Source organism: Macaca thibetana, chromosome 16 (assembly GCF_024542745.1).
Source record: "Macaca thibetana thibetana isolate TM-01 chromosome 16, ASM2454274v1, whole genome shotgun sequence".
Lineage (NCBI taxonomy): Eukaryota > Metazoa > Chordata > Mammalia > Primates > Cercopithecidae > Macaca > Macaca thibetana.
The window spans coordinates 70,379,917-70,402,055 of record NC_065593.1 but is presented as its reverse complement, the minus strand read 5'-3'; the positions used below and the strand labels follow the sequence as shown (position 1 = coordinate 70,402,055).

Below are 22,139 nucleotides of genomic sequence, written 5' to 3'. Positions count from 1 at the left end.
TTTAAAACATTTAGAACTAGACTGGGTACAGTGGCTCATGGCTGTAATCTCAGCACTTTGGGAGGCTGAGGCGGGCAGATTGCTTGAGCCCAGGAGTTTGAGACCTGCCTGAGCAACATGATGAAACTCTGATTCTACAAAATATATATGTAAAAATTAGCCAGGTTTGGTAATGTACATCTGTAGTCCCAGCTACTTGGGAGGCTGAGGTGGGAGGATCACCTGAGCTCAGGAGGTCAAGGCCGCAGTTAGCTATGATTGCACCACTGCATTCCAGCCTGGGTGATAAAAGTGAGACCGGGTCTCAAACAAAACAAAAAAAGAAACAAAAAGCCCAAGAGATAAAACTCATTGGTTTTTTGACTTTGGTCTATAGATACAATTAGTAGTCTATCAATCTCAAAAGGGAATAAATATTTAAAAATCAGTAGTATTTTCTACTTATCTGCCATATGTTGTTAATTATAAAACGTTCCCTCTAGATGCAAATCCAAATGGAACAGTTTAAGAACAAGTTTATTTGTTATATTGACTATCTGATTATTTCTACACAACTGTAGTTCAGACAACTTCATTTTCTGTGGACTTTTAAACTTTTTCTATAACTTGCATATGTCACTTACCTAAAAAATTTCCCAGAATATTTTACAGTTTTCTAAAAAGTGCAGTAGTTCAGTATGACCTGAATTATTCAGGTCTGCGACTGAAGTCTAGGACCATCTATTAATATCAATGTAAACATACCAAGGAGCCTTGAAGGGCACAACACTTTGTCCTATATCAGTGTTTCTAACTCATCCTCAAATAGTACAGCATTTATTGAATTGTCACAGTGTATTGGCCAAGGTACAGAGTGTTAGGGAGATATACAGATTTGCTGTGGACTTTGTAAGTCCTGAATTGAGCTTGTCCTATTAACAACTAATATAAAATGAGCCAGAATGTTGCTAGATGACTCTTAGCCTGAAAAGGACACATTTCCAGGGCACTTAGGAAAAGTTACCTAGCTTAATACTAGATTAGATCGTTTACAGTAAGGAAGTAGGAATTACAAGACACATTTTTACTTCTGCGGTCAAGACGGTTTCAAATCACAGATTTTTCCATCTTGCGAAAGCAAAGCACCCTGAGGTGATGATGACAAACTGGGGTGCTGTAACAACCCATTTCACAGTGTCATTGTAAGGATAAAATGATATGGTGTGTGTGGAAAGAGACTGTAAACTGTAAAATATTACAAAAATGTTATTAACATTACTCATGGTGTATAACAGGGTTTCTCAGAATTTTAAGCGTCTCTGACCAGAAATCATACTATAACGCTTTTGTAAACTATACCCTGTCATTATTGTAAGTCTTAAGAAAAGACGTAAGACTTAAGACTTAAAAAATGAAATATAATAAACTGAGGTGCTTCCCTCTTATTTCTTCTGGTCTCTGAGATTAAAAAGAAGATTTGTGAGATATGTCTTTTACAGTGGGCATTTCTTAGGCTGTATTCTATATTTTGATTTTTCTAGTCCCTCTCTAAATACATAGACCTACTACTTAAATGTACCAGGACTTGGACATCCTGAGAGATATGAAAGAAAAGTAAAATAGGTGGAAAATCAGATATATACTCGAGAAAAACTGAGAAATCCTTTTGTCTGTTTATAAAATTTTATTTATTTATTTTATTAACTTTTTTTTTTTTTTTTTTTAAATAGAGACAAGGTCTAGCCACGTTGCCCAGGCTCAAGCAATTCTTCCATCTCGATCTCCCAAAGTGTTGGGATCACAGGCATGAGCTACCACACCTGGCCAATCCTTTTTTCTTACATTGCAAGATTCATGACTTATAATGCATTTATCAGTAACTGGAGTTTATGGAAACATGTAGTCAAGACCAGTTTGTAAAGCAGGGATCTACACATTTACCCTGTAAAGGACCAGACGGTAAATATTTTAGACTCTAGGGGCCGGATGCTCTCTGTTGCTAATATTCATCTCTGGGGAAATACAAAAACAGCCATAGACAATACTTAAATGGATGGGCATGGCTGTGGTTCAATAAAACTTTACTTGTGGCAGGGCATGGTGGCTCATGCCTATAATCCCAGCACTTTGGGAGGCCAAGGCGGGTAGATCAGCTGAGGTCAGGAGATTGAGGCCAGCCTGGCCAAGATGGTGAAACCCTGTCTCTACTAAAAAATACAACAATTAGCTGGGCATGATGGTGGGCACCTGTAATCCCAGCTACTTAGGAGGCTGAGGCAGGAGAATCGCTTGAACCTGGGAAGCCGAGGTTGCAGTGAGCTAAGATCGCGCCATTGCACTCCAGCCTGTGTGACAGAGCAAGACTAAAACAAAAGCAAAAACAAACAAACAAAAAACAAAACAAAACAAAAAAAACCCCTTTACTTATAATAAGAAAGCCAGCAGGCTGGATTTGGACCATAGGTCACAATTTGACAACCCCTATTTTAAAGGAATTCTCTCTGCTCTCTCTATAACTTTTTTTTTTTTTTTTTTTTTTTGAGATGGAGTCTAGCTCTGTCACCCAGGCTGGAGTGCAGTGGCGCCATCTTGGCTCACTGCAAGCTCCTCTTCCCGGGTTGACACCATTTTCCTGCCTCAGCCTCCTGAGTAGCTGGGACTACAGGCGCCCGCCACCACGCCCGGCTAATTTTTTTGTATTTTTAGTAGAGATGGGGTTTCACCATGTTAGACAGGATAGTCTCCATCTCTTGACCTCATAATCCGCCTGCCTCGGCCTCCCAAAGTGCTGGGATTACAGGCGTGAGCCACCGCACCCGGCTCTATAACTTAATAAATGTTCACTACACACCCCTCATGTCACTGGGCATCCATCAATCACCCTGAGCCCTCTGTAGTATATTACCTTTGAAAGCTGAAGCGGTAGCCACAGTGAGATTCTTCAATTCTTTAAGTTTGAAAAACAAGGTACAGTATAAACATGAGCTTATGAAGACATCTTCTCTGGGAGAAGTGGTAAAGTGAGAAACTAGGACTCTGGGTGACCAATGTGCAATGCTTTCTCAATCAACCCATATAAGACAAGCCAGTAATTAGTTAAATATGAAATTGATTAGGTGAGTTACAAAGGAGTTCCAAATCTAAGCGTAACTGAAACTTTACAGAGAGAGCGCTGCCATTTATTTGGCTTTCTGTAGAGCTCTGGTGTCTTCAGATTTTCTGAAGCCAGGCAGGGCAGGACCGGCAGAAAATGAGTGAGTGTGGTAAGAGAGAGCAAAATATACACAGATGTGTGATATGTGTATATATATTCATATATATATATATAGTTGGCTCTCCATATACAAGGATTCAACCAACTGTGGATCAAAAATACTCAGAAAAATATTCCGTCTGTACTGAACATATACAGACTTTTTTTTCATGTCAGTATTCTCTAAACAATATAGTCTGACAACTATTAACATAGCATTTATATTGTATTAGGTACTATACATAATCTAGAGATGATTTAATGTATATGGGAATACGTGTATAGGTTCTATGCAAATACTATGTCATTTTGCATCAGAGATCAATGGATTTTGGTATTTGAGGAAGGCCATGGAACCAAACCCATGGATACCAAGGGACAACTGTATAAGGAACGAAAGATTGATTGATTAGGGTAGAAGAGAAAAAGTATACGCTGTTTGTTAGATTAGACAACATTCCAAGTTTCTCTCTTAACAGAACTTGAAATGTTTTGTGTGCCCTGTATTACTCAATCTAATGATTCAGAGTAGTTCACTACTTGCCAGTGCTTTAACACACAGATGATATGCTGACACTTTTGAAGGGTGAATGCTAGGCTGGAATAATGTCTATTCTTACTTTCCCAGAACCTACATCTTGTTTCCAGTTGGCTCATGCTAACATGCCCGTCCAAGATGCAATGTGGTTTTGAGGAAAAGGTTGTAACAGCATCACACTGGGGCTCTAAATGGCTATTTAATTACTAAGAAATGTTGAACATTCAGTTTATACATTTTTTAATTCAATGAGAATGTCATCCAATAAGGACTCTAGATAGTTCGTTGGCATTTCCATAAGATACATTAGGCACCGTTAATTATAAAGATTTGTTGACAGTGATTTGAAAATCTAGAATCTTAATAGGAGTTTCAAGAAAGTATTAGCCAAAATGCTTTTAATAAGATATTATAATTAAATAAAAATTCTTAGGCTGGGTGTGGTGGCTCATGCATGTAATCCAGCACTTTGGGAGGCCGAGGCAGGTGGATCACAAGGTCAAGAGATCTAGACCATCCTGGTCAACATGGTGAAACACTGTCTCTACTAAAAAGGCAAAAAAGTTAGCTGGGCGTGATGGCGCGTGCCTGTAGTCCCAGCTACTTGGGAGGCTGAGGCAGGAGAATTGCTTGAATCCAGGAGGCGGGGTTGCAGTGAGCCCAGATCGCGCTACTGCACTCCAGCCTAATGACAGAGTGAAACTCCGTCTCAAAAAAAAAAAAAAAAAAAAATCCTTCTTCTTAGCAAATCTTTATGTTGGTGTTTCTTTAACTTTTAACAAAGAAGGCTAAGATAACAGATAATCAACCTATTTTAGATGAATTCATTCAGTAGATAATAAATCCATGCAAACATCAGATAAACAAATATTGGTTGAGCACATATTATCTGCATGACAAATGCCAGACCTGGGGCTACATAATGTTGATGAAACTGTCCCTGCTTAAGCTTAGAGTCAAGGGCCAAATACAGACAGGCAAGGTCTTCCCAAAGGAGTAGGTTAGGAGGGTGCAGGGAACATACCATTTTGTAGAAAAGGTAAAATTAGTAGTTAAGTAATGTTACTGAGAGATAATATCAGATATATGGCACATAAGAGCTAATAGATGCCACCGGAATTTAAAAGGGTGGATACTCTTTTACAGGACAGAGGGATGTGATCAAGGACATCTTCATGGAAGACATGACCTAGAACCTCAAATGAAGAATAGAGGTTAGAAAATAAAGATGGCAGTGGAGGCCAGCAAAAGGCAAAGTCATAGAACGAAATCACAGGACAATATGCACTAAGGTATAGAAGTGCTGCCGTGTCAATTCATGGCTCAATGGGATAGGTAATCCTGTTTGGACTGGATTGCTTAAACAAAGGAATCCTATAGTGGATGAAAGGGAGATAAGGCTAAACAGATATAGCCAGCCATATAGTAAGTTGAATCATACTGAGATTTCTAGAATTTCTGCTGGTAATCATAGTTTATTGTGAGACTTCAGTGCAGTTAAATAAAAGAACGGTACTTAAAAATATTTTACCATCACAACTTGCCATCCAGTCCCTTAAATGAATCCTCCACCTGCTTCTCCCCCATATACTTCACTATATGTAACACACCTGTATATGCAATGATTTTCTTGAGTCTGGAAAAGTAGAAATTTAGACTTGAGTTCTTAGCTTGAACTTTGGTATCTTCCTTTCTCTTGTTTCTGACATCTAGTAGACACTGTTGGAAAACATTCATAAACGTCATGGGCAGATTTGTATTACTACCTAGAAGGCAGTATTTCAAATGGTAGTATGAGTATTTCTTGCCTCATCTCTTTTTTTTTTTTTTTTTGAGATGGAGTCTCGCTCTGTTGCCCAGACTGGAGTGCAGTGGCACGATCTTGGCTCACTGCAAACTCCGCCTCCCAAGTTCAAGTAATTCTCCTGCCTCAGCCTCCCGAGTAGCTGGGATTATAGGTGTGCACCACCACACCCAGCTCATTTTGTATTTTTAGTAGAGACGGCGTTTCACTATGTTGACCAGGGCTAGTCTCGAACTCCTGACCTCAGGTGATCCACCTGCCTCAGCCTCCCAAAGTGCTGGGATTACAGGCTTGAGCCACTGCGCCCGGCCTGTCTCATCTCTTAAGAGACGTTATTATGAGAGTCATCAGTGGCTTGCCAAAACAAGGGATCAGAAAGATGTTTAGCCAGTGTACAAAATAGAATGTGTGATCACAATTCTCTTCTCTCTTTAAATCATTAGTGGTTTCAATCAAACAGGTGAGTTGGGTTTAGAGACATGGAATGCTAGAACTGGAAGAGGCCTTAGTCTGAGTCTCCTTATTTTATAGTGGAACTAAAAGAGGCCCAGAAAGGTAAAATGATGTGCCTTAGGAGACACAGCTAACTTTTTCTACAGCCAGAATTAGAATCCAAATCTCTTAGATTCTAGTGTTTCTCCCATGTTAAAATATCCCATCACTAAATCTCATTAGCTTTAAATTAACTTAAAAGTATAGCGTTTAGGCCGGGCAAGGTGGTTCATGCCTGTAATCCCAGCCCTTTGAGAGGCCGAGGCAGGTGGATCACCTGGGGTCAGGAGCTCAAGACTAGCCCTGGCCAACATGGTAAAACCCCGTCTCTACTAAAAATACAAAATAAACTGGGCATGGTGGTGCACACCTGTACTCCCAGCTACTCAGGAGGCTGAGGCAGGAGAATTACTTGAACTTGGGAGGCAGAGGTTGCAGTGAGCTGAGATCGCACCACTGCACTCCAACCTGGGCAAAAAGAGTGAAACTCCATCTCAAAAAAAAAAAAAAAAAAAAAAAAGTAGAGCGTCTAGTAACTTCTCATGGTATGCAGCAGAGTTTCTCAAACTCAGCACTATTGACATCTGGACCAGATAATTCTTTGTTGTGGGGGCTTTCTGTACGCTACAGTGTGATTACCAGTATGCCTGTATACCAGTATACCCATTAGATCCCAGTATCATACTCTCTCCCCCTATTGCGATAACCCACAAGATTTCCAGACTTACCAAACATCGCTTGGGAGGCAAGATTACCCCCAGTTTAGAAACACTGATAGTCAGATATTAAGTCGCAGGTACTGTTCCTGGCCTGTGGAATATACGTGACACCTCCTTGACCTCCTCCTCCCTGCATATGCCTCTAGAATAATTCCTTCAGATGCCAGTCTGACCTAACCTAAGGGCCTCCTTCCAAGGATCTCATACCTCGAACCTGACAGCACAAGGCTCTTTCCAGGTGAGGTGCTCAAGTTTCCCTGCTAGTGATAACTCCCTTGTTGGAATTCAGGGTGATGTGTTACAGAGGGTGGCTGAGAAGACAGCCCAAAGGACGTGCCTGTTGAGTCTTCAAGGACAAGTCAGAAGGAACTAGGTAGAAAATGGAAAAGACTTGCTAGACAGAGAGAATGTACCAGGCTGAGTGTGGTGGCTCATGCCTGCAATCCCAGCAGTTTGGGAGGCCAAGGTGGGTGGATCTCTTGAGGTCAGGAGTTCACGACCAGCCTGGCCAACTGGTGAAACCCTTTCTCTATTAAAAATACAAAAATTAGCTGGATGTGGTGGTGCACACCTGTAATCCCAGCTACTCGGGAGGTTGAGGTAGGAGAGTTGCTTGAATCTGGGAGGTGGAGGTTGTAGTCAGCAAAGATCGTGCTACTGCGACAGAGTGAGATTCTGTCTCCAAAAAAAAAAAAAAAAAAAAAAAAAAAAGGAGAGAGCATGTACCTAACAGCAAGGAGGGAGAAAACCTGCCTTCTCCTGACTCTAATGTCAACATACGATGAGAAATGAAGCTGGAGAGAAAGCAGAGCCCAGGTCTTGAGGAACCAACTATACCATGCCATGGAGTCTGGAACAGATCCTGAGGATATTTACAAGCTGAGAGTGCATCTGACTTGTATTTTAGAAAGATCTGAAGTGCAGAAAATTACAAAGATTGGTGCCTGTAATCCCAGCACTTTTGGAGGTTGAGGCAGAAGGATCGCTTGAAGCCAGGACTTTGAGACCAGTCTGGGCAATGCAGCAACTCTGTTTCTACAATAAAAAATAACAAAAATTAGCTGGGCATGGTAGCTCACGCTTGCAGTCCCAGCTACTTGGGAGGCTGAAGTGGGAGAATCTCTTGAGCCCAGGAGTTTGAGGCTGCAGTGATCTATGATCAGGCCACTGCAGTCCAGCTTGGAAGACAAAGCAAGACCCTTGTCCCTAAAAACAAACAAACATAGTCAGGCTTGGTGGCATGCACCTGTAACCCCAGCTACTCTGGAGGCTGAGGTGGGAGAATCTGGGAGGCAGAGGCTGCAGTGAGCTGAGATCACACCACTGCACTCCAGGCTGGGCAACAGAGTGAGACTCTGTCTCAAAAAATTAAAAACAAACAAACAAACAAACAAACAAACAATTAAAAAGATGGGGGAGGCCAGGCACGGTGGTTCACGCCTGTAATCCCAGCATTTTGGGAAGCCAAGGTGGATGGATCACTTGAGGTCAGGAGTTTGAGACCAGCCTGACCAACACGGTGAAACCCTATCTCTATTAAAAATGCAAAAATTAGCTGGGTGTGGTGGCGGGTGCCTGTAATCTCAGCTATTCGGGAGGCTAAGGCAGGAGAACCGCTTGAACCTGGGAGGTGGAGGTTGTAGGGAGCCGAGATCGCGCCACTGCACTCCAGCCTGGGTGACAGAGCGAGGACTCTGTCTCAAAAAAAAAAAAAAAAAAAAAAAGATGGGGGATTTAAAACAGAAGCATGGACCACCTGAAGATAAATACTTGATGTGCACATAAAAGAAGAGTCCTGAAGGGAATTCGCTCTTGCCTTCTTACGCCACAATTGGGGGGATTCTCCTCCTGGTACCAGTGATACCATGAAGATTGGCAAGAAGAGGAGCACAGGTACCTCCTCTTCCACCACCCAGGTATATGGGAGAGGAAACCTCTGAACACCAAGGCAGGAAGAAGAACTTTTTCTTCTGGGAACTAAGAGTTCACAGAGAGGTTGAGTTCCCCGTCATCCCAATTTCCCACTTGAAATTCAGGATATATTTTTCCCAGAAAGAAATATGATATAAAATTTGGCTATCTTTAAATAGATGATTCAGCCGATTTATGGATGAGAGGTGTTTTGTGTATGCATGTGTGCTTGTGTGTGTATATAAGCTGTTGAACATATTGTTTGGTGCTATGGGAAAATGAATTGCAGACTGACTTTCAAGATACAATCCATTTGTCAGCTGTGGACTCTGCACGCCTATGCAGAGAAAGTAAGAGCAGTAATGACAGTGGCAAAATGCACCAGGCAAGTTGTGATTAGAACTCTTCCATAAAGAAGGGAGTCCAGGGCTATTTAAGAGCAATGCAGCTGACCACATAAAATGCAAATTGAAGCAAGCTCTAGGTGACTATTCAGGCCCTGCCTGGACTAAACCAGTTTACAGAAAGCTCCAGTAGCTATCCCAGGGCCTGGCTCCATCAGTGTTTGGGAAAGTGAACTAGATTTTCACACATTATGTCTACTGGTTAAATGAGACTTAGGAAACCATGCTGGTTTGAGGGGGTGCTGACCTTGTATGTATACAAGACAGGAGGGAAGGGACAACATGAGTTAGCCTAGAAGGACAGTAAAAGAGTTACAAAGTCCTTGCACCGGTGTTCATGGATCAGAAATGCCTTCCTCTTAGGGGCAGAAGCTAATACAGAGATTAGATTGCCTTGACTAATTCTCAAGAATGTCAATAAAGGGGACCAACTTAAGTAAATTAATGTTAGTCTCACAACCTGTTGCATATTTAAGAGTTGATTTGCTGGTTTGCAGCTGAAATAAGACTGCTTCCTTCCCTCTAACGCATCCCTTATGCAGATGGTCCTGGCTTCCAGCATTCTAAATACAATTCCAATAGTTTTCATTAGCAGTCATCAAATCTAGCTGCATCTTCTTTCAAAGTGCCTCTTTTTGCCTTTCACTACTGACCTGACCTATCTCTAGCCTCTCCCAGTTCCAACCCACCTTGATTGCTGAGGGCATATTTACTTTCTTAAAACAATACTTGGATTAAGTTACACCCCTTTGCAAGACCCTTTCAACTCCCCGCAAGTACCTGCAGAATAAAGTCTAAACCTCTAGCCCACCTTTTAAGGCCCTGGGGAGTCCTCACCTGTAAAATCCCCCCGCCCTCACCACTCCTGCACACAAGGCATTGAGGTCTCCTTGGCATCCTCTGAGTGAGGCTGTCCTTATTTCTGCCACGGTGCTTTGTCCACACCTCCTTGAATTCCTCAATTCCTCCCTCTCTGTCTTAAAAGAACATTTCTGAGTCTGTCTGCTCCATGAAGTAGAAGTCTGAGCTCATTTTTGCCCATGCCCTGCTCGCTCCTCTCCATTCCTTGCAGTGAATTGTTCTAAGCATCTCTGGCTTCCTTGAGAAAGAGGTGACGCTGTTCTCCATCAGGGTGCTGTCTACCTACTATGTGTGAGCGGTACATAATGAATGAACACCCCAGGACCCTAGAAAGGTGCCTGGCACATGTCGGACACGCAACAAATATCTGTTAATTTTAGTGAATAAATTCAAGACATTCGACTTTATTCACTTTCCACCCACTTTCCCCCTAGGCCAGGGACTCTCCTCCCAGGTGAGATAAAATCATCTAGATACCTTAATTTTGATAAAGTTAGCTTTGACGTATAAAAAGCAGAACTTCCTCTGTAACCCTGTGAGAAATGAGAAGCCTCCAATCTTCTTCCCCACCCCCACCCCCTACTGAGTTTCGGGTTCCTTGGAAATAACTGACCTGGATCGTTTCTCACAAAACAAAATTTTGCATCTTCTCTACAGAGGAAAGGTAACCTTACCTCCAGCCAGCCAAATCATCCATACATTTTCAGACTAGAAAAAATGTTTTTAAAAATGGAGGTGTGGCCAGGCCCAGTGGCTCACGCCTGTAATCCCAGCACTTTGGGAAGCCGAGGCGGGCGGATCACAAGGACAGGAGTTCGAGACCAACCTGGCCAAGTGTTGACACCCCGTCTCTACTAAAAATACAAAAACATTAGCCGGGCGTGGTGGCGCATGCCTGTAATCCCAGCTACTTGGGAGGCTAAGGCAGGAGAATTGCTTGAACCCGGGAGGCGGAGGTTGCAGTGAGCAGAGATCGCGCCACTGCACTCCAGCTTGGGCGATAGAGCGAGACTCCGTCTCAAAAAGAAAAAAAAAAAAAAAAACAAAAAACACCTAAACAAACAAACAAAAAATGGAGGTGTGAGTGTAAAACGTCTACAGGCAAGAACAGCACAACAGGTGCTGAGCTGCAAAATCAACACACAAAACTCCCAAACAGACCTTCTAGACAAGCCAAAAGCTCTTTAGCTAACCTAATATTCTTTAGCTGTTGTTTCAGAGGCTTTCGAGAATAAAACTGCCGCTCCTTCTTGGCCTTGCCGGTTTTCACCCATCACTGTACTGAGTGTGTCTGACTTGTTTATCTGGACGCAATCTTTGTCGCACCCAGTTATCTCGCTCAGCGACCGAGGCGACCACGTTTCCTTAAATCAGAGCCCCGTGGACTCCGCTGGGAACTACATTACCCAGCGGCCTTCGCGCCCTTCGCAGGAAGGACGTCTGCGCACTAAGATACTCAGTTCCAAGTTTGGAGCTTTTAGCTGCCAGCCCTGGCCCATCATGTAGCTGCAGCACAGCCTTCCCTAACGTTGCAACTGGGGGAAAAATCACTTTCCAGTCTGTTTTGCAAGGTGTGCATTTCCATCTTGATTCCCTGAAAGTCCATCTGCTGCATCGGTCAAGAGAAACTCCACTTGCATGAAGATTGCACGCCTGCAGCTTGCATCTTTGTTGCAAAACTAGCTACAGAAGAGAAGCAAGGCAAAGTCTTTTGTGCTCCCCTCCCCCATCAAAGGAAAGGGGAAAATGTCTCAGTCGAAAGGTAAGAGGCTATTTGCATTAGTTGCAAAAATGCAAAGGGTTGTGCATGCATTTATGAATGCATGGATGCAATTTTCGCCTGGCGATTGCATTTTTAAGTTTGAGGTTTTCCACAGCTCAGTTGCATTTCCTGTTTAGTATGTGTCTTTTTTTGCAGACACAGAGAGTTCCTGTAAGGCAGGGCTTGCAGTTCAGCTGTGCATTGACGTTATTTGCATTCTTCTGCTAGGATTACTGAGCTCTTTTTGCCTTTTGCACAGTCAGGAGAGACAGAGCAGGTTGGTAGCGTCTAAATGTGCAAGGCTTTATATAATTGTAAAATTCTTTACTATGCACACATATTATAAGTAATTTTGTATGCAACAGGAATAGAAACTTTTAAAAACTCTATAGGTGAAGATGAAAGGTAAAACTTGAGTTAAACTACTAGGAAATTAATGTAATCTTATATTCTTTGGGGAATAGACCATTGCGGTGCCAGTATTTAGCTAAATTTCCCATTGATATCGCCTTGAACATTAGAGAACTTTTGATTTTTAAAGGAAGTAAAGGTGAAGGGTGAATAACAGCATATCACGAAAAAGCAGACAAGTCTTGCTCTTCTGAGATTTTGCACTTTACACCAATTGCTTATTGGCTCGCAAAATTTAGAAGCAGCAGTGAAGACCTAAATGTTTTATGTCTGCCCATTTGGGAGATGCTTTGCATCTTGGGGAAAAATATTGGAGGTAAAACTGTACTTTTAAGCATGACAGCAGTGTGAAGGGACTGCACTGTTTCATTGACAACCATAATGAAATATTTTAAGTGTGTAACTTCGTGTGTTTAGTTGGCTATAATAGGTCAGAAGTTCACGTTATGGTTGTTTTCTTTATGTTCTTTTATTTTATTTTCTTAATTTTTGTTTTTAAACACAGTTGTATTTTGCAGGCTTAATGTCACCCTGGGAAGGGGATTTAAAAAAATTCCTGATATGACATCAAGGAGCAGACTGGGTGCTGTCAGGTACCCCTGGGACCCCAAGTCACTTGTTTCAGAACAATTGTTTCTTTACCACAGAGAAAGCATATGCCATATGAGAAAGTATGGAATGATGAAGAGAGGTGTTGGATACTATTGAATTAGGCTACCCGGGACACTATTTGAGTAAGACATGGTGAAATTAAAGGGTCTAATAAGCTTTTTGCCACTTTTTTGGGAGGGTATGTGGGGAGTTGTTGCACCGCTTTTTAATTCTACCTGATGAGAGTCCTATATCTCAGCAGCCCAAGAAGGAAGTAATAATGTTAAGCATTCCAAGTAGCGCTCTACTTTTCTTTGAGTATTAGGGGAGAATGGAAATCTGAAAAGTTAAGAGTGCTGAAGAACCTAGGAATTGACATATCGGGTGGAGATGTTCCTTAAATAGGGAAAACCTAAAATCTCTTTATGGAGTAGAGAAATCATAGTTCAGAAGAGGCAGTCCATGCTTTGCTGTGTTAAAGAGATGGCATTTAGTTACTTTGTATTTGGTAAACATTCGCTCATTCATTCAATTCAGTTTAATATATGTGTAACATATTGCAATATGCATGTATATACATACGTATGTGTGTATATATATGCATGTGTATGCATGTATTGTGTGTGTATGTGTGCACATGATTTGGGGACACACAAAAATATTTAAAATGAAGTTTCTCCTTCAGGTTGGTGAAAACAAAAATGTAAGGAAATCATTATAATACAAGATAACAGGACAGGTATTGAAGAGAAATGGTGCTATTGGAGTTTAAAAATGGAAGTGATTTATCTATTTGGGGGAGAGTCAGGAAGGTTTATGAAGAAGGTGGTGTTTACTGTGATCTTATCTTTGGACTTTAGGATCTAAACTAAATCAGGCTCCTTTTTGCATATTTTTGGACTCACTATGAACATAGCTCCCTCTTAGTAGAGCCCGTTTTTGAGTTGAGAAGCCAAAGGAGGTATTAGCACTGCACTCTTCCCTGTGGATGTGTTTCCAATGGATCAGGTACTGGTGGTCCTTCAAATCAATTCCCATTTACCCAGATGAGTTTTCTTAATTGGATTCTGCTTGGAAAGTACATCTGGAATGAACATGGGGTTCTTGTCCAAAAGGAAAATTATTGGTAGAAAGAAGTGGGTGATCATTTTAGAAATGGCAAATGAGCCAGCCGCCTTGGCCTGGACTTTAAATGTGAAATTGGCCTTATTCAGCTACACTATTCTCAAATGGCCAAAATACTTTCTGCAGTACCAAACTTCTTTTTAATATTCTAACCAAAGAAATGGGAGGAAAAGTGAAAGGTGGATACAATCTCATAGTGTTGAAGAATTTAACAACATGTTCAATTCAAGGACCTTTACGAACTTTCTAGATGACTATAATTCGGTTTAACAGACCTCTAATTTAAGGCACAGCAGAGGCAAAGGAATTACAGACTCCCTGGAAGCTGGAAGGACTGGGTTACTGCTCTACAGCCTTACCAACAGTGAGACTCCGAGAAAGAATTTCTGAAAAAGAAATTTTGTTTTCCACAGTTGTAACTTTAGGTGGTATGCTTTTCAGCTTGTTTATATTAGCTGTCTGGGGTTGAGTTGACATTTTTCAAATATTAAAGCAGTAGAATGCCTTTTGAGGAAATCTGAAATGTAAGTTAACAGGAAGGGCACCCAGAAAGTGCAGGAATTCCTGCACACTACAGGAAGACAAGCTACAGGAAAAATGTGTCATCTACACTACCCGGGAGAGAAAAACTATTGTTATCAGCCATAATGATCTTCGGAGGGAGGGAGAGAAAGAGGGAGTTAGGGAGATCTGGCATCCCCCAGTTCACCTGAAAATATACAAAAAGTTTGACCCAGTTAAAATACACTTTTCTCACTTCTCCTCCTATTCACCTTTAAAAAATACTAGTTGATTTTTGTTGTAGAGAGCAATAAGTAAATCATGTAAGAAATGCCTATGAGGCACAATTCAGAAGCATATAGCAGAGTGGTAGGAAAGGTCTGAACTCTACTGCGGTTCTTTGCGTCTGTAATTCATTCCACCCTGGGAAATGGAATGTGTAAATTTCTTGTTCTCTATAAATTCCTTTGTTAGGTTGTACCAGACGGACTTGTCATGCTTAGCCTGTAATCTGAGCCAGTATGTTTTATAACCCCGTACATCTCAGGACACAAAATCAGAATAGGTACCTTGGGTTTCCTGAGCTTGCTTTGTATTAGTATTGCGTTCAGTTTTTTAGAGCATGTGGCATCTTAACTGTAGGGGGCTTCAGGGGTCTCTGGGTGGTAAATTTAATGTTGGAGAAAAGAGTTGAGATTCTCTTGTCTTTGTTTTTCACGGATTAGTGTTACTTTAATGACTCTCCAGTATTTTAAAATCTGAAAGATCTACAAGGAATATTTTTAAAACTTAAAAGAAATTTCATAAATAACCCTTGTTCATTATAGAAGCATTTCATAGAAAAGGAAACATAAGAATGACTAGTTACTGCATCCCTACATTTGGCATTTATTCTTTTGGACTTTTTTTTTCTATCTATGTGTATGAGGCATCCAAAATATGTGTAAAACTAAGTCTATTTTGTTACCTCTTGTTTCATTTACCAATATATGGCAAAATATTCCCAAGTTTATATATTTCTACATTCATAGTATCCTCTTCCATTGTATTTATTTAAATAGAATCACAATGTTTATTAACTTTCACTATTATGAATATTTCCGTGATGGTCATACCAGTTCATACATTATCATGCATACTATGCCCTTAGATTAAATTCCAGGGAGCAAAACCACAGGCTATGAATGTCCAGTTCTTCTTCGCTCTCCATTCTCTTTTCTTCCTTCTGAAAATAGCTTTTTATTATTGCAAAAAAAAAAAGAAGACATATGCCAATCAAAAAATTCAAACCAAAGATAAATTCACAATAAGAATATAAAACTCACTCAAAGTCATACCACCCAGAGCTAATTACTGTTAGTTTTTTGGGTACTATCTCCACATTTGTATGCACATGTTATTTTACACACTATATATTGTATTTTGTAACTTGCTTTTTTATACTCTACCATATATCTTGGATATCCTTCTGTAGTAGTACACATAAGGTTACCTACTTTTTAATGACTGCATATTTTAATTTGTAAGAATGTAGCCGTTTACTTAATGTCACATTGAGTTTTCAAATAGTTTCCATTTTTTTGCACCACTATACACAGTACTGTAAAGAATACCTGGAACATACATCTTTATACATTTGTCCAATTATTTCTTTAGGATGATTCCTAGAAGTGGAAGTCCTGGGTCAAAGGGCATGTATAGATATATTGCTAAATTGCCCTCCATAGAGGTAGCACTAAATCTCATTTCTACCAATAATATATATATATTTTTTTTCTATTTTTTTTGAGACGGAGTCTCGCTCTGTCACCCGGGCTGGAGTGCAGTGGCCGGATCTCAGCTCACTGCAAGCTCCGCCTCCGGGTTCACGCCATTCTCCTGCCTCAGCCTCCCGAGTAGCTGGGACGACAGGCGCCCACCACCTCGCCCGGCTATATTTTTGTATCTTTTAGTAGAGACGGGGTTTCACCGTGTTAGCCAGGATGGTCTCGATCTCCTGACCTCGTGATCCGCCCGTCTCGGCCTCCCAAAGTGCTGGGATTACAGGCTTGAGCCACCGCGCCCGGCCCTCTACCAATAATATTTAGATGTGCCCATTCTCTCCTTTCAAGCATTATGGTAAATATTGCCAAATAAATTGCTTTTCAGGAAGATGGTACCTTTCTTCATCCTGGTTATAACAATTTAAAAAAGTCTTTGGCAGTTTGATGAAAGCTATTAATATTCTACTCTAATGTCATTAGTGATAAGGCAGTTGCATTTCTCACTTTTTTTTGACATTTATGTTTCGTGTGCCCAAATTTCTTTTTCTCTCATGAAATATATCCTTAAAATTTTAATTTGGGTGGCCAGGCACGGTGGCTTACGCCTGTAACCCCACTTTGGAAGGCCCAGGCAAGTGGATCACCTGAGGTCAGGAGTTCGAGACCAGCCTGGCCAACATGGTGAAACCCTGTCTCCACTAAAAATACAAAAATTAGCCAGGCGTGGTGGTGCACGCCTATAATCCCAGCTTCTTGGGAGGCTGAGGCAGGAGAATCACTTGAGCCTGGGAGGCAGAGGTTGCAGTGAGCAGAGATCGTGCCACTGCACTCCAGCCTGGGCAATGGAGCCAGACTTCATCTCAAGAAAAAAATAATAATAATAATAAGTAATTTGGGGATCAAATTATTTTCAAAGTTAGCCAGAAAATAGCAATATTATAGAGGTTAGGTAATCATGGATTGAAAGTTGGATTCTGTGTATCTGAACAATTTAATTCCTTGATGAGCTCTAATTTTAATTTTAACCTAATGTCTTAAGCGACTATCACATAGTTTATAAACTCATTTTGTTTACGTAGTCTGTAGCTATCCAGACCTATATGAAAATAATAAGAAAAATGTAGTGATCTGATTAAATTCCAGTCTGAGAAATAGCTTACTTTTGGGCATTCCTGCATTTTCAGTTCTCTTTTCAGGCAAAATTAGTTTTTCTTTAGTTTTATAAATAATTCTTACATAGCACCTGGTTGTGTTATACGCGTTGTTGCAGAGAAATTCAATCTGATTTTTCTTAACTTCGTGTGCAATGCCTGATCACAAAAGGTGGTTGACTTAAATTTCTTAGATTTGTTAAAAGAATTCAGTCCAGAATCTTTTAAGATTCTTGTTAAGAATCAATTTTAATGACCTCACAAGTAATATAAGTCAATCAGACTTAACATATCCTTAACATAGCCTTCGTTAATGTGCCTATTTATGCATCCTGATATTAAGTGATAGAATTTAGAGCCATGAACGTTTTATAGTCCAATCACCTCATTTTACAAATAAGCTAACTGAGGCCTTGGAAGTGAGTGACTTTCCTGAAGACAGTAGAGGTAGAGTCACAGGTAAAAGTCAGATCTACAGATTCTCTGTCCGTAAGTTCTTTTCACTAAACCACACACGGACACTAGTAATCCACATTTATAAAATATTTTTTTTTTCTTCAGAATCTTTAGTATATTTCGCATTTTTAGCTTTGCTTGTTTTTGTGGGGAGCAGGCTGGCAAGGGGGAGCCGATTGTATACTCAGCAGGGGTTATTTTTCTGTGTCCAAGAAATGGTGACATGTGAATCATGATGGTGGGGTTTCTTACCAGTTCTCTGCCAAAGGATATTTTGCAAATGCTCTCATTTTGATTCCCAGTGCCTACATTGTACAGCTGCAAGTTTTAACCACTGTAATGGTTGTTTGCCTTTTATGGACTGTCTTGTCTGAAAGCTCTTGCTGGGTAACTAAACCTCTTCTTATATATCTTTATATCTCTGACTCTTATAGCATTGTGCTTATCAATAATAGGTGCTCAAAAAATGTCTGACAATGAAAGTATTTTTCATCAGTAAGGATAAGCTCTCATTTGCTCCTAAGTTTTATGAAATATTTGGGTAATTAAATTATAATGCAATTTTCTTCTTGTGCTTCTTCTTTGTTCACACTGATATTCCCATTATGTATTTGCTTAATTATTTGGAAGTTGCAAGAACAGCATGAAAAGCAACTTATAATGGCTGGTGAAGTGTCATTTCTCCTACCTAAGCCTTCTGAACAGATTTAAAAGTTGCACGATTCTCTGCTAACTTTCTTTTTAAAAAATATGAGGAACTAAGATGAATTGTCCAAAGAATCCCATCCAATAGAATTGAAGTGAATTTCTCCATCCTGTGCTGGTTTTAGGAGCTGATTTTTAAGTCTATGAGGCCTCCGAAGGATTGTCAGAGACAATGGTTTTTTTTTGTTTGTTTATTTGTTTGTTTGTTTGTTTTTTGAGACAGAGTCTCACTCTGTTGCCCAGGCTGGAGTGCAGTGGTGCGATCTCGGCTCACTGCAAACTCTGCCTCCCAGGTTCACGCCATTCTCCTGCCTCAGCCTCCCGAGTAGCTGGGCCTGCAGGCGCCCCCCACCACGCCCGGCTAATTTTTTTTGTATTTTTGCTAGAGACGGGGTTCCACTGTGTTAACCAGGATGGTCTCGATCTCCTGACCTCGTGATCCGCCCACCTCGGCCTCCCAAAGTGCTGGGATTACAGGCGTGAGCCACGGTGCCTGGCCCAGAGACAGTGTTTTTAACAGCTGGCTGCCCCGTAACAAAACAGGGAACTCCGCGAGGATCACCTCCAAGTGAAATGATTCTTCACTTCCTCCTTGACCACCTCCACTGCCTCTGCCCAGCCCCTTCCTCCCTGGCCTGTTCCCCACTCTGTCTCCTTTGATGGTCGTCCTGAGTTGGCCCACGCGGTTCAGTGTGTAGTCCCTAATCTCCTTTCTGAGTTGAGGAGGATATTCAGGTTATACAATGAAGTCTATCAGAAATCATCGTAATTTTTTGTTTTTGTTTTTGAGATGGAGTCTCACTCTGTTGCCCAGATTGGAGTGCAGTGGTGCAACCTCAGCTCACTGCAACTTCTGACTCCCAGTTTTAAGCAATTCTCCTGCCTCAGCCTCCAGAGTAGCTGGGATTACAGGCGCCCGCACTACACCTGGCTAATTTTTGTATTTTTAGTAGAGATAGAGATTCATCATGTTGGCCAGGCTGGTCCCGAACTCCTGACTTCAGGTGATCCACCTGCCTCGGCCTCCCGAAGTGCTGGGATTACAGGCATGAGCCACCACGCCCGGCCAAATCATCGTCATTTAGTCAACTCAACTCTGAGTTGAAGCATTAAATAAGCATTTGCAGCATCCCTGTCATCTGTTTTAGTTTCTGGTCTGTACGTCCCTCCTTAAGTCAGATCCTTGAGATCAGTCTTCTTCAGACAGACCATTAGCCCCAGATGGAGCTGCTGATCACGACCCCTCCCTGTACCACTCCCAAGGCTGTTGTCATCATCACTTACCCTAAGCCAGTTACTTTTCAGGTAGTATGATTTAGGATGTCCCATAAACACTACGGAGAAAGGTGATGTTATTATCCTTAATTTACGAGTGAAGAAACCTATTTGCCTGTGGCTGGATAGCCAGTCAGTGGCAGAGGCAGGATGGACGTCTGACTGGAGGGCCCCTGCAGCAAACTGCAGCTCCTGGGCCACATCTAGCTTCAGCTGTTTTTTTTTTTTTTTCCTTTTTGAGATGGAGTTTTGCTTTTGTTGCCCAACTGGGAGTGCAATGGCGTGATCCTGGCTCACTGCAATCGCCACCTCCCGGGTTCAAGTGATCCTCCTGCCTCAGCCTCCCAAGTAGCTGAGATTACAGGTGTGCACCACCACGCCTAGCTAATGTTTTGTATTTTTAGTAGAGACGGGATTTCACCATGTTGGGCAGGATGATCTCGATCTCTTGACCTCGTGATCCACCCGCCTCAGCCTCCCAAAGTGCTGGGGTTACAGGCGTGAGCCACCGCGCCCAGCCAAGCCTCAGCTGTTTTTAAGTACAGCCCGTGAGTGAAGATGGTTTTCCCATTTTTAAATGATTGAAAAAAAAATCAAAATCAATGTTTCATGGCACATGAAAATGATACAAAATTCAAATTCAGCATCCACAAACAAAGTTATATTGGAACACAGCCATGGTCATTCATTTGTATGTTTTCCATGGCTGCTCTTTGTTCTACAGCTGTTGTTGAGTAGTTGCACCAGAGCCCCTATGTCCCACAAAGCCAAAAATGTTTACTATCTGGTCCCTTGCAGAAAATGTTTGTTGACCCTGCCCTTTATGACTTCATTCAGTCAATACTGGGGTCTCTTCATGACAGAGCTCCCAGAAAACATTCCTCTCTGACTTTAATTGGAAGTTGTTAACCTGGATAACTACTGGTCTGCTGCTCAGCCAGAGACCTCCTGGGCCCAGCCCACAGGAAATGTCTGAGTGGTGTCTCTCCTAGTTATAAGAATTGTAGGTCATTGCTCATTTCCTCTGAACTAAGTTACCCGTCTCCTTTTGCCCGTCCTGGGGTCTTTTGCCCTTAGTTGTGTTCTTCCTGTTTGCTTTATATTTCTTTTCTTTTTTTCTTCCCTTCGATGAGATGCTGTTTATTCATTCTTCCCTCAGACTCTTCATTCTCTCCCTATTGATCCCACATTTCTTTAGAAAGTATTAGGTTGGTGCAAAAGTAATATTGTTTTTTTGCCATCACTTTTCATGGCAAAAACCACAATTACTTTTGCACTGACCTAAGAGACCAAAAATAACGCTCCTGGTACTACCATTGCCTGGCTTGTTGGTTATCGTCAGGACCCAGCTCAGAGGTTCCATCATTTCTTTTGTGTAAATGTGAAAGCCTCCCTACATGGTACTAGAGAGATTTCCAGTTATCATCTCCTGCAAAGTTTAGAGCTGTTTTCTTACATTAACCCCCTAGCCCTGGGTGGGCAATTTTCTTTTGAAGATGAATATTCTTTGTGCTCAGAGTCACTTAAATCGTGGATGATAGAGGGTCTGAAAATGAAGGGAGGTGAAAGCTACATGTAGACAGAGGAGAGCTTTGGTAGAATGAGCCCGGATTTGTTCACCACATCCAGAATGATGTAAATTTAAGTCACGTACAAAAAAGTGCTAATTTCTACCATCCCAGATGGTATCACTGCTGTGATTCTTTCTGTGCTCCAGATACTGTGCTTAGTGATGAATGTGAATTATATCATTTACTCTCACTATGGATCAGTGAGGTGATATCCCATTTTGTAGACCAGCAAACTGAGGTCAGAGAGGTTAAGAACTTGCCTCAGTTACCAAACGGAGAGTGGCAGAGCAGAAGCTTTAGTCAAGGTCTGTCTGACCTCAGCACCTGAGCTCCTGGCTACCCCGCTTGAGATGTCACTCCAAAATGAAGGTATGAAACCCATTACACAAAAGACATGGTTGGAGAAAGAAAAACGAATGTATTCTGTAGGAATTTGGATAGATTTGGGCATACCAGGGCCAAGTATGGTAATTAAGAAGGGCTGACCTGTGTCTAGCTATTTATAGGTTCTTTTTGACATGTCCCTTTATATGTCTTTTGATCACAGAGTACAGAGTCTGACTCATTTTGACTCTTATGGTTGAGTTCCAAGTAGAAACTGCCCATTGGTTGAAGGAGGCTGATTACAATTGGCCCACTGATAGTTACTGGTCTGGATATACAGGAATGTTATGTTAAAATGTAGGTAACAAATATTGCTTCCATTTGCTGTTCTATAGGTTGTATCACACAGAAACTAAGCCGACTCAAACCTTGTGTGTTTCCTTACACATCTAAGTTAAATCAATATTAAAACAGTAACTAGAACGTGGTCAATGTGGCAGCATACCTAAGTGTGGGGATTCTGCAGCCCCTTTTTGGCTTAGT

General features: G+C 41.4%; 1 protein-coding gene across 2 annotated transcripts in view; it reads left to right on the top strand.

Moving 5' to 3' along the window:
• Nucleotides 1-11,405: 11,405 nt before the first annotated feature.
• The window catches only part of MAP2K6 (mitogen-activated protein kinase kinase 6), a 130,463-nt gene continuing 119,729 nt past the window's right edge, over nucleotides 11,406-22,139 (top strand). For both annotated transcript variants that reach the window (XM_050765633.1, XM_050765632.1), the window contains exon 1: nucleotides 11,406-11,723. In XM_050765633.1, coding sequence (XP_050621590.1) covers nucleotides 11,708-11,723 — 16 coding nt within the window. In that variant the 5' untranslated portion in view covers nucleotides 11,406-11,707. The remainder of the gene's footprint in view (nucleotides 11,724-22,139) is intronic.